Below are 13,698 nucleotides of genomic sequence, written 5' to 3'. Positions count from 1 at the left end.
GTGCGGAGGTAGACAGTGGACTGGATGGAAAAAGTTGAGTGTGAACAATACGCACCTTCAGCTGCTTTGGCCCTCTCCAACTCCTCTCTCTCACGCTCCTCTTGGAGGAGTCGCTCCTCTTCTCGGCGCTGCTCCGCGAGAAGAATCTGTCTTTCCAAATCTTCTTCTCTCTGTTTAATGTCCGCTTCAGAGACGTCGTTCAGCTTCTATTTAACACACAAAATGATTTGCAGGACTTACACTTTACATATAAAATGCACAGGAAGCTTTTATATGAGACTAATGTAGCTAACAATTAATTAAAGCTTTTATTTTACTAACTAGCAATAAGCAAACTGTATGTCTAAATCATCCTACACTTGCCTCAAAACACATTTTGGTGCTATTTCAATGAGACTTGATTATGTGGTTATGGGTCAAACACATTTTAGACATATTTCGGCAAAGTGAATAAAAATACCTTGACGGAAACGAGAAATATTGAATAAAATTGGCAAAATTTGCATTAAAGTTTATATTCTTGCTTGAGGTGGATACATTTTTGGAATTGCATTTGTGCATTTGCCAAACAAATGACTTCATATTTCTCAGAAGTGCTTTAATGGACGTGAAGTGGAGAGTTTTATTCTCATATACAGAACTGACAAACGCAGCCTAATTTGCTCATTTTTTGTGACATTTCAGCTATACTCATGAATTAAACTCAACAGCTGCATGGAAACACATCTATTTGATGGCATACATTTATTGTTAAGAACGGACAAACAACATTAAGGCTTCATGATGGCTGGAACTGTTTTTCACTTACGCAACAAACTTGTCAGTTTTACAATGACTTGGCTGAGCTAAAGAGGAAACTGTGTAAAATCAGTTCTTTGCCAAACTACTCCTTTAAAACAGAATCTACAAAACACTTACATCATCTTCCTTGCTGACAAATTTCTCTGAAAGCCGCTGCGAGTTTCGCACCGGAGGGTTCAACAGCTTCTGCTGCTGCTCTCGTTCCTGAGGAGGGATATTCCAGTTAGTTTTTCCTTTTCTCTTATACACACGCGCACGCACACACACACACACACACACACACACACACACACACACACACACACACAGAGACACTCTCTGGGGAGCACTTTGGGAGGGTAGCTGTGTTAGAGCATGACTTGACCCCAGTAGCCCCTCTATCTGACTTGCTTCTTCCCCCACAGGGATTTAATATAGACTACAAAATAAATCAATTTCCGAAACGAAACCTTCTACACATCACTTAAACAATGATGTCACTGCTCTTCTAAATTAATCTTAGGCTTGTAGGAAAGTGGAAAATGAACAAATCATCACAGACAGATTAGCACAGTATCTGCAGAAGGAAGATTCTGTCTTGTTTTATTTGTTCATAGCACTCATCGTTCTACTGAACAAGTTCAAACTGAAGTCACAGTAAAAAACTATTTAAATATACAATGAAGGATTCAGACCTTAGATATTTACAAGGATTATGTTGTGACCTATTAAAACCCAAGACATCAATTGAGATAGTAGACAGCTACATATATATAAAATACATAAAAATGTATACAAAATCATTTACAGGATATTTTCTATCAGGGACCCTTGCCTCTAAATTTCAAGTTGTTAAATAATACTTTTCTTTTATTTCTTTTTAAGTAAAGTTAAAAGTTTTAAATTTCTCATGCGTTTAATTTTTACTACGAGTACACCTGTTCAAAGCTGGGTTGGCTAGTCATGTCCTGGCTAGCGTTTTTGAGTTCCGCTCAAAATTAGCTAATATTGTCACTACCAAAGTGTCTATAGTGTTATTTTATATAATTACGGTATAGGGTCACTCAAAGCAAGTGCAAAGTCTAGAATGATCCATATAAAGTGCACAATGGCAAAATAGATACATTTTTGGTCTTTTTCTGTTATATTTTTATATAATAAACAACCTATATAGACCATTATAACATTTACAGTAGCTGTCGTAACACTTGCTGAGATAAAATGACATCAAAATAACAGGCAACTTTCATGACAACTTTTTTCTGTTTATGCAGGTTTATGTCAGATGTTACGAAAGGCTTATGCAGTCTCATCCTGCCCTTCAGGAAAGTGTTACTCGTTTTTTATGTTTTTTTTGTTTTACTGTTGATGGCTTGAGCAGCCATGTTGCTACATCATATGGTGAACTCTATGGGATTGAGCCTGCTCCGGTTGAGGAGCATTGTCTCAGGTTTTTCCCGTAGCCGGAGGTCATGAAACTCCAAGTTAAGCGCTTTAGTGAAATGCAGTGTGTTAAGTCTCAGCTTCAGACACTCCACCCACAGATGTGCATAGATCATCTGATGCATCCTGGAGGCCACAATTATCTGAATTTAGATTGTCACACTGTCATTAGCTATTTGAGTTTCTGCACGCAGGTTTTTATCAGCACAATAAGCCTTTTGAAAGAAATACAATTAACGAATTTTGTGAAATTCACATTCCATCTTTTTAAAAATCTTTGAAATTCTTTGGCGTCCCCAACACGGCTTCTCCTGGTGGTGCTGAACAGCCACAGCAAGATCATGGTGTGGGAAAGGAGCCACGACTGCTGTGGTCATCTCTGCATGAGCGCTAGGTTTATTACCACATAGCACTTAATCCGGCAGTGCGAGATGGACCGCTACTGGTGCCGCCACTTAAAAGGTCACCAAACCTGCCATGCCTCAGGCAGTCAATCATCAGGCTCCGCTTCGGCCTGCCTCAAGGTGAGAGCCTGCCTCGTGTCACAGGCTGGATGGATTAGCTCTGACAGGGCTGTCTGTCCGTCAAGTGTCAGGGTCATAAAAGACAGACCACTTGGTCCATCTGAGGTAATTGCCCATCTTAACACCCTATACATAATTCACACCCACAGGTAAAGGCAACATTTAGGAGGGACATATGATGGCCACCAAAAAGATAAACATCTTCACAGCAAGGGTGTTTGCTAAATGGGGTTAAACAATGCAAGTGAATTTAACTTTACACAATTTTCAGTCACTCCAGATATAGTCCATATATAAGCCAGGGCATCTTTGCTCCTCAAATTTTGTTTGTTTATTTTAGTGCTGGAGCCATGAGGCTAACATTGCTTTCACAAGAAAATAGTCACCCAAATCTTTTCCATACATACACAACGTCTCTCAAGCTGCTCAAACCGCATCCAGGTCTTCAGTAAGATTGTGCAGACGTGTCGATGTGATAAGTATGACTTACTGGGAACTATTAAAACAAACAAAGCTTCACTGGGCAGCCACTTCAGACAACAGATGATGTGCCAAATTCTGACACTCCTCTGCAGGCTCATCACCGAGAGGAAGCAGACAAAAAGAAGTAAATTAGCAAATCAAACAAAGAAGCTGCTGGTGTCCACATCACTGTCACCGAATGTGTTTAGATTATCTGTATTGTGAGAAGCAGAAAACGCAAACCAACTACTAACACTGAACTTTGAAGGTGTGGAAAAATATCCCTGCAGATTTCTTTGAAAAAACTAACAGCGAGTATTCCAAAAAGAATGGAAGCTGCAAGAAAGGCGAAGTGTGAACACACTAAAAACTGAATAATTTGACTTTAATGAAAACCTGGATGTGATTTGAGCAGGTTGAGAGTTTTGGGGACGTACTTAACGAAAACAATTAGGTGACTCTTGACTTCTTGTGTAGCAACATCAGCGTCTTCCCTCCAGTGCTAAGCTAAAAAAGCTAAATTTGGACACCAATCATGTCTTGGCTGATTGACTAAGTGGAAAATTGTGTAAATTTGATTTTTCAGCAAAACATTCCTTTAACTTGAGTAAGTTTAGAATTGATTTTTGATCTGACTTTGTTGGCTACTATTTAGTTTAGGCTCAGAGTTTTCAGAATTCCAACACCCATTTTTGCTGTAGGTCGTGGGTGTGTAGCACACTTGGCCTGAACAGCACTGAGCAGCTCCTCTCTGAGCAGCTGCTCTGTCCCAACCTTGCAGATGAGACAAATAGACCCTCAGGCCCTTCCTACAGAAAGCAAGCTGGGCGAGTGTAGGCCAGTTACACACTGCACATGCAAATGACTAAAAGAGCAGCCAAAAAGGTATTAGGTTACTTTGTGGTTAAAGTGCTTCTTTCCAGCAAATTAATTATCTAAACCCACATACTAATGACCTTGAGTCATATTTAAAGCTGCATATTTTATTTTACAATGGCTTGTATGTTTAAATTTTAGCCTACGTTCTATTTTTTTACACATTATGTTTACACATTATTTACTGATGGGGAACCTGCTTAATAAAATTATAATTTAAAATTCCAGGCTTATTACATACTTATTATTCAGTAACTACAGGGACTAATAAATAGTAGTAATAAAACTTTGGGCCCGCTAGTGGGCCCGGGCAATTTAAATGGTTAAACAGAAGCACCAGGATCCTCTTTTATCCCATATAAATATGTTAAGTAATGATGAATGAAGTCTGACCCTGTGCTCAACCATACTGCTGATCTCAGGCAAGAAGTTCTGCGTGATGATGCGGTACAGGTGACGGTCCTGAGGAGAACTTTTGTCCTTAATACTGTCCGCCAGCCTGGTCCACTGCTCCTCGGTGTCACATATCAGAGACCAAGCTCCACGCTCTCGCTCTGTTAGAACACAATCATAAACATACATCACAGTGAGGTTAACTTGGCCTTTACAACACTACGTTCTTTTAAAACTCTGTGACACTTTAAAATAGGACATAAGAAGGTATTTGATAGGCACCCAAAATCATAGGCAAAGAGATTAGAGATATCAGACTAGTGCTGAATTTGCAGGTGATACATCTTAAAGTACATCATAACCAAAATATTGGTTAATAATGATTACTGTTTTAAAAGGTTATTCAGTATCAGCCAACTTATTATTTTTATTTTGGCTGATATGTGCTGAATTTGCACTGTATTTCAGTGCTGCTGCTACACCTTTACTAAATTGCTGTAGCAAATTATGCACTACTCATTCCATTAAACAGCCAGACTCCTCTTAATATCAGTACAGTACCTTACTTATGTTATTTAAACAGACAGATTTTTTTTATTTGAACATTTAAAATGCCAATTTAGCCCACTGAAGGGCAAATAATATAGGCGTCAACCCATATGATTTACCTGTACAAAATATGGTTTAGTTAGCATTTCTGAGATATATGGTCATATAAAGAAATAGAAATCTAGTCTAATACATTAAAGTCTGTTGTCAGATTTGTTGTGGGTAGTGAAGTATGAACATAAGTATACTGATTAATGTGAAATGATTTACACAAACAAAATAAATATCACCTTGTGAGAAACGAGCCAAAACGTCAGGAGCGTCACTTGCCACAATTTAAAAAGCGTTGTGCTGTAATAATCAGATCGGTGTTTAATCTAACTGCAGAAGAAATATTAAAGCTGCTGCATCCAGAGTGTAACTTAACTTAAAATGCATCAGCAAAGATACAGTTGCCCCTCAGTCTTGCACTACAGCACTAGTTTTTTTGTTCACAGGACGCAGCCTGACTCTGCACTCACCTTCTCACTCTCTGCCTTTGTGTTTGTGTATTTAACTGTTCAGCTGCTTAACATTAACTCTCAAATGAAGTGAAAATAAATGTCTGATGCTGAATAAGATAAATTATTTTTCCAGAGGATTACACCACAGTATGGCCTGCACATGAAAGGCCAGTAAAGGCCACCCTACAGGAAAGTTACTCACCTTTAACCAACTGTGGCTCTTCAACACCATTTTCCTCCACTGTATCCATTTCACTGGAAAACACCAAGATTAGGAATATTACTTAATATACTTAATTCCATACAATATAATCTTTTACTTTTCTTCAAGTCAGGAAAAGTAAGCTTTGAAACTAAAATGTTATCGTACTAACAGCACCAAGCATGATGTTGTTCCACCCATTCATTTTCAGCATTTCACAATACATTACCAAAACGATCAAAAGAATGCTCTCTCAAAATAGACATAGTTAGATAAACTGAATGATCCTGCATTAACTCCAACTTTACTGAAGAAAAAAAAACGCCTGCAATAAATTATAAAGTCACAGCTTAACATTAAAATAATGATGAGATCAAAATGCATTTAATCTGCATAGCACTATTAAAGCCTTACGTTGGTGACATCTCTCCAGGCTTCTTCTTCGGTGGCCGCCCCCTCCTTTTCTTCTCAGGTATTTTTGATTCAGGGGTTTCACTGAAATGGAACAAGTCATGAAAGAACAGCAGCATTTTGATATTTTGCACTACTAGATCTTAATAAAACATTTACGTGAGCATGACATCAAATTTGACAAATTAAAGCCGCATCCACCCATCCATACCAGTGCTCAGAGGACTTCCGTTTGACAGGCTCCTCCTTGTACATCCGAGTACCGTAGAAGTACCAATAAAGGGCACCAGTTCCATCTTGACCCAGAGGCTCGACACGTAAGCTGTCTGCATCCAGTCCCTGAGAAGAAGGTCAGTTCAGTCAGTCTTATAGGCTGGTGTCACTGTGACTAAACCTTTGTGCTTCACTACATTACTGGCTTGGTGGGAGTCGATCAGTGATGTAATACAGTGCTGAAAAGATAAAGGCCTACTTTTTCATTCACCCACCCAGAGACCGAGGCCAATTGTGCTCTCATGGACTCCCGGCCACGAATGGCTGTAGCATCACCAGGGATCGAACTCAAGATCACCTCATGATAGGGCCAACGCTTTGACGGTTGCACCAATCAGGAGCAGAAAACTGGTATATTTAATACGTTAACTTATTTTTTTGTGTAATTTGACCAGGGGATGTTCAAACTTCCCCAAAGCAATAGCAGCAGGGCAGATGGCAAAACAATCCATACGGATGTAACTCACCTCCAGCACTATGATTAAGAATTTGACATGATGTAGCCAACAATCACAATAGCTGGCATGTAACACTAACGCTAACTAGTCAATGAAACTCCAGTGAACAACTCTTCTTTATGAAGAACAATGAACTAAATAACATTTCTGGGGTAATATTAAAAAGGTGGCCTACTGTGGGGGACTTCAGGTGTAGATTTACATAATCACTTCAAAGAGAAAATAAGATTTTCTTCCTCTCAAAACAAAATGCACTACTCTCTTTCAACCCTGACGTAATCATATATTTTTAACAACTTTTCTCATGAAATGTAATTTAAATGCATCACTATCACCCAATGATACAAGAAACAACAAAGAATTTGATCAGAACAACAAATCCAGGGCAACAAATCCCAGGAACACAGTGATCCAGATAGAGTTTCAGAATTAATTGGATCAAACCATTCATTAAATGTGCTGTGATTATATTTTGCCCCATCATTTGATGTCACCCCAATAATGCAGTGGCCTCATAGTTCCTTGAGTTTACACTTTACTTGTTCCTGTGGCCACAGAAAGTCATATCATAGCACAAATGACAGTCTAGTTCATATGTTAAGGAGAACAAGTAGTTTACACTACTTATCACTGCGTAACACACCCTACACGTAATGCCATTAAGTGATATTCCTTTGTTTATATGTTGCCAGGTGCTTACCTAAGTGCACCTTAAACGTGCGCCCTCTTACCTTAAGCAGATCGAAGACGTCAGCAGCGTCCAGGCGGTAATCACAGAGCCTGTGGAGGAGCTCCACCTGCGTGCGGACTGGAAGGTCCTCAAAAGAGCTCTCTTTCAGAGGGTTGGGCTTTCCCTCCTCCAGCTCCCAGCGGTAGTTGATGATGTCCTCCAAGTAGCTGCGGAAAGCCTGAGGCCTGACAGAAGAAAGGACATGATTTTTGGGGGCTTTTAAACAAGCAGTTGTATCACACTCTGCTCAAAAAGCTGAATAATTTGAGCCAAATGTCAAACAGGAATTAACCTCTTTGTCTGAAGGTGATGTGGTTTCAGAGGAGTCCATTCAAACTGACCATTTGTATAAACAGAAACATTCTTTTGGACATTAGAAGTGAACAAAACAGCAAAACAAGAACAAAGTGCAAACATGTAGGTAGTTGAGAAAAAAAAATATATATATATATATATATATACATATATATATATATATATATATATATATATATATATATATATACACACACACACACACACACACACACACACACACACACACACACACACACACACCACACATTGATAAATCTGTCCGTAGATATAGTTATATTTTGATCAGCTGGGTAATTCAGAAATTATTGTCATTAAAAAGGGGGGAGTGTTTAATTCTAAGTCAACTATACTTAAATTCCAGTGAACATTTTTAGAAAATTATCAAATGACCCCAACAAGTAGGAAGGCCCAGAAGACTGGACAACTATTCAGCATTAATTGCTTTCTGACTTAATAAAGTACAAATGAACAGCAATATATGCACGAGGCCGAAGCTCCGAGAAGCAGACTACAGCCGTGTCTTTGTCTCTATTATGACATTAGTTTTGACTGGGCAAACAAACATTAGTTCTGGGTCACACCAATTGGATTAATCTGAAAGTGGGAAGAGCTCTAGTCCTGCTAGGATGCACAGAAACAAGAGGCCAGGCCAGGAGTTGAACCCTGCCGCAACACGCAGAAGAAAGAGAGGAGCAAAGAGGAAAAGAATGGGCTTATCTGGAGAAAGCAGAATGCACTCACTCACACACAGCTGCAGGCCCCCCACTAACCCATCACTCTTTCTCTCTCTGCCTGTCTCTCTCTCGCTCGCTCAGCCCCTCCCCTGCTCCGCTGGGGCATTCAGCGCGTGTGGATGAAAAGGGCAGCTCTCTGAAAGGCCAGGGCCCGGCAGCAGCCCCCAGGATGCCTGCGGCTGTCCAATCCAATAAAACCCATCGTCCTGTTAAAGGAACACTTACCCAAACACGCTAGCACTGCGAGCAATCTGTGATTACCAGGGGTTTTCAGTTAGCACGCTTCTTTGCCATAACGCTAATTTGCGCTTACTGGCATCTTCCAATGAGTAACTTGCAAATCAGTGTTTTCTGAATGAACACTGACTTTCATTTTGATTTAAAAACAGCAGGTGATGTTACTGGCCTTACTCCAGACTCCGCACAAAGCTTTTAGTGGTCTTTAAAGTTCACTGAGTGAGCAACTGTTGATGCCAAATTAGTCAAAAGTTTTTTGTTCCTGCAGTGTGGTCAAACGTTTTAATGAACAGCTTTGAGATGACTGTATACTTTTAATTGGGACGCTTGTCAACTGATAACCATGTTATAAACAACCTTGTAATGACCGGTCTACATAGGGGGGGGGGCGGCGGCAACCCAAATGTTAAGAAGAGCCATTTTGTCCTTTCAACAAAAATCAAACCACCTTGGGAGCCACAACGTTTTATGCTCATTTTACCATCTCGGCTGTAAATATGACTCAGTACGTGCTAATCTACTAGTATAGGCTAATAATATAAAGTAAAAATACAGACTTGCTTTGCTCTGCTTTAAGCTTTAGCTCAGCTATAGACGCTTTTCTCGCATCTCGGGCAGGAAACTTTTCCTCAAAAGTAGAAAAGTTTCTTGTAAAGTGTCTCTCAACATTCGACTTTTTACGAGGCTGAAGTTGCTTCTCATTCACCAGCTCCTTATTTGAATTGTCCGGTTTCACCTTAAACGGTGCCTGAGGTGCCAGAATGTAACTGCTGCACCATTTAAGGTGGAACGGGAGAATCTGAACAAGAAGCTGATGAATGAGAAACTGACTTCAACTTTGTGACTTTAGTGTTTGACAGTTTCTCCTTCCAGATTAAACGTATTTGGAAACCAGCTGGAGTGATTATAAATAGAAGCAAGTCCATTTGTCACCAAATCAATGTTTGTCTTAAATCTTTATCTTTACCCTTTCGTTAGCTACTAGCTAAATGAGACTGTTGTCCGCTGCTGTGGTGACCAGCAGTCTGCACACCAGTATACAGGGTTAAAGCGTGGATAAGCAGTTACATTTCAACTCCAGCATCGTGTTTGAACGATCAGCAGAGGTTTATTTTACAAAAAAGGAGGATTATTTTATGTTCACCTAAAAATCTAATTCTGCTGTGGAGCCGCAACATAGCTGTTAAAGAGCCACATGTTGCTGATCCCTGATCTAGACAGTCTGCAGCATCACATAATAACCATTAAACCCAAACCACAAACCCATAGTAAGTGACGTGGCTTGAAATTTATAGAGATTCTAAATCTCAAATCTAACATCTTTAAGACGAACAGAATGCTAAGCATCTGTTTTCACCTCAGCAAACATCAATGTAACTAGCCTGGTCACAGTGGGTTTTCAATCCATCTATCCACCTTTTCTCTGCTAATTTAGAAAAAAGTTGGTGAAAAAAAGTGTCGCAAAAAGTTTTTACACTTGGAAGTTGGTTTATACATGAAGCAGTAATGTGGAAAAAAGGTGATGGGAACAGATTTTTCAAATAAGTGTGGATGTAGAGAGAATCAAAGTCGTGTCTTTGGCACTATGTCCCATCACTTTGGTGGGTCATTATGAAGTAACATAGCAAGTTTAGCCCTCATTAAACAGGCCACTGTTGGCATCTCTGTTCCAGCATCACTGAACTGTTAGAGCTACAGCCATGTTCAGCTGACAGACGGGGGTCAAAACTGCTCTACCAAGAGATAATAGAGGGTCAGGTACCTCCACTGCATACACCATGCACAGTGAGCATGACAGTGAGCCATCATTAAAGCATGAAGAGGACAAACTAAGAAATTCTGAAATTCATGAAAATATTTAAAAGACTGTACTTTTCATTCAGATTGTTCTGCTAATAATATAATTTGTAATTAAACATTTTGAATTAAATTAGAAAAAAATATTCAAATCCGAAGCATTTTCACTAGTGGTCTCGGACTTTTGGTCCACACTGTATAAACGTTAAACATATTTGATGTTTTAAATTTACATGACTATAGAAAAATTTGACAATAAAAAAAAACAAAAAAACAAAAAACAAAAATGAACTGTCTAAAGCCCTATTTAAGATGGATTAATTTACTTGGGGTGGTGCTGTAATCTGAGCGATTATGGATAAGATCTGTGATTTTAATCCAGTACAAATCTGAAAACGTCCATAGATTTTACAAGTCTGATACTTACTAATACCTTCTATAATCCACAGAACCTCAAAGTTATAGGAGCCCCGTTCAAATCCACCTCATATTAACATAACAAAACCTGGTAACAGACAACAGTGTTTTTGAGTACCGGAAGACAAAGCTAAGCGCTCAAATGGGGCTTGATTTGGCAGTTTCTTTATCCTCAATTTAACCCAGGACTACCGTAATCCAGAACAATTTTGTAGAAGATCTCATTAAAAGAAGGAAAATTAAACATCTTAATAGTTCTCCTCGCAAGGCAATGCAATTTCAGTTCTATTGGGCGGCACTTGTTGAGTTGAAGGAGCCCACTTTACTAGCCTAATGGCATCCTATGGGGCATTAACTGGAAGTTAGCAACTGATGTTTGTTTGTTTGTATACTTTTTATCTTAACACTGATGTGAACGCCCAGGCTGTGTTTTAATCTGCACTATCTAGAGTAATTTGGAACACGGCAGATCCTGTATGTCAGTCAAATCTCTTACAAATTACATTACTGGAAACCTAATCCAGCTTGAACAAAGCTTTACTGTGAGTTTTCACTGTTAGTCATGTTAACATCTTTGTGCAAACCATTCCTTTAACTGCCTTCCTGAGTGTGCAAGTGGGCCCATTCTTACCTGCGGTACAGTCACAAGGATGACTAACGCTGTTGTTGCTGCTGAAGCACTCAAATGGAAGAGGCTCCCTCAAGGGCCCCAACCATTTATCACAGGTCTGACTCAGCCGCTAACGAATACACACCCATTCCCGAAAGTGGGGGCATGCCCCTGGACCTACTGCTGCCCCAGGCAAACCATCACAACCAGCGGTCAGAACATCCAGCGCAGCTTAAAAGTGCCGTGACTGAGTCATGAGTAGATGGTGGGTTAGGCCAACCTGCTGTGCAAGCTATGACACATTCTAGAGCAATGGCAAAAGTTGTGAAACAACCCAAGCGCTGTCAACCCCTATATCCTGAGATGTGCAAACAGGGAGTACAGATGGAGTTATCAGTTAGCGCAGTCAGGTGTGGTTCAAGAAAAACAACTTACGTGATGTCGTGTCGCTGGTAACATCCCTGGAGAAGACAGCAAACAAGTTCGGAGAGGAAGTCTCTGTCCTGTTTCAGCAGTGCTTGTTCCAGCTCCTAACACACAGAAAACAGCAGAGAGAGAAGAGGTCAGTCAGTGTTACAATTTACAAGCACCTGCTTTTACCAACTTATGAGAAAATATCAGATTTAACTGCCAAGGTCGACCTTTTTTATAGGAACAATACTTAACAGCTGTGCAGGCTTGACCAGAGCTACATGATCTCGGGTTTGCCTGGCTGTAACTGAGATTTTTCCATGTTCCAACTGGACACTGTTAACCTCTTGTAACAAAAGTCAATGGGATGTTAAAGCTAGAAGTACAGCCTACAGTGAGAGCATGAAGACTACTTGGCAAGTAGTCTGAAGTACTGAAATGAACGTTAGCTGTATGTTTTAGTGTGTGGGAAAGCAAACACTACTTCCACACAACTGCTAATCAACAACCCACTTTTACATGTGTCCTCTATAAAATCCTAAAAGTAGGTACAGCTCATTAACCACTGCCGGAGATGGGTTTGTGAGACTGTGCGCAGTGAACTATCATCCAATCAGGCCCCATAGCCAGTATCAGGAGGGGTATAAAGTATAAGAAACAAATAAAAAGTGTTCCATATAACTTTTTATTTATTTCTTATACTTTTAGTTGAGCAATCTGCATAAATATTACAATGTACATTGTGCAAATGGCTATTAAAGAATCTTTTCTTTTCAGAAAAGAGGCCCGAATACTGACTGAGAGGATCCACTTTATCAATATCTAAAGCTCCGTTCTCCAAGAGCTCATTTCAGCATGGCAGACAATGTGGTAACACCAGAGAAAAGCCTGCTTAAACAGGAAAAAAAAATGCTTGTGTTTCTCAGAAAGTTGCAAACTAGCCTTGCTTTTGCGTATGGTTTGGGTGTTCTTGCTATAGGTTTAATAAATTACAGTCTAAAGTCACTTAAAAAGCTCATGTTATGAAGTCAGCCTCTAGGCTACTATTATTGTAGCTTTACTTTGCTGTTATCATAGCCTTTGATTACTGTTATTAGACTGTAAATGACAAAAATAGGCTCAGTCTTCTTTGTTTTTAAGTTTGATGTAACCTTAACGTCAAAATCAGACCTTGTTTACGCTTCAGGAGAGAAGGCATTCTGTGCTGCCTCATGCTGTTAATGCTCTGAAGCCAGAAAACAATATATTAAAATGAACAGAACTATGCTCCACACGTTAAAAGAAAATACACCTAAGAAAACATGTTAAATGTAAAAGATGACAAGACAAACATGACTAGTGCATCTTAAAATGCACTGTCTGTGGCTTTAAGGACAAACCAAGTTAATCACGACAGATGAATCAGTAATTCACAACACCTGTCAATCAGCTGAAGTCTACTGTGAAAACAACTTTATTTGGCATGATAGCAACTTTCAAACAATTTATCAAATATAAATCCAGAAACGTTACAGGCATTCCTACTAACTTTACTCACGCTTGTCCAAGCCAAGGAGAAAAGCCTACTCAG

General features: G+C 39.5%; 1 protein-coding gene across 1 annotated transcript in view; it reads right to left on the bottom strand.

The window, feature by feature from the left end:
* LOC118806642 (cat eye syndrome critical region protein 2) overlaps nucleotides 1-13,698 on the bottom strand; it is a 53,169-nt gene that overhangs the window by 14,119 nt on the left and 25,352 nt on the right. The window contains exons 2-9 of the mRNA XM_036568139.1: nucleotides 12,153-12,247; nucleotides 7,606-7,789; nucleotides 6,355-6,482; nucleotides 6,147-6,227; nucleotides 5,733-5,785; nucleotides 4,479-4,639; nucleotides 919-1,005; nucleotides 56-206 (exon numbers count right to left, since the gene is read on the bottom strand). Of these exons, the coding sequence (XP_036424032.1) occupies nucleotides 56-206; nucleotides 919-1,005; nucleotides 4,479-4,639; nucleotides 5,733-5,785; nucleotides 6,147-6,227; nucleotides 6,355-6,482; nucleotides 7,606-7,789; nucleotides 12,153-12,247 (940 nt within the window). The remainder of the gene's footprint in view (nucleotides 1-55; nucleotides 207-918; nucleotides 1,006-4,478; nucleotides 4,640-5,732; nucleotides 5,786-6,146; nucleotides 6,228-6,354; nucleotides 6,483-7,605; nucleotides 7,790-12,152; nucleotides 12,248-13,698) is intronic.

This window comes from Colossoma macropomum, unplaced genomic scaffold (genome assembly GCF_904425465.1).
Source record: "Colossoma macropomum unplaced genomic scaffold, Colossoma_macropomum, whole genome shotgun sequence".
In the NCBI taxonomy this organism is placed as follows: Eukaryota; Metazoa; Chordata; class Actinopteri; order Characiformes; family Serrasalmidae; genus Colossoma; species Colossoma macropomum.
This window is presented reverse-complemented; position numbering and strand designations above follow the sequence as displayed.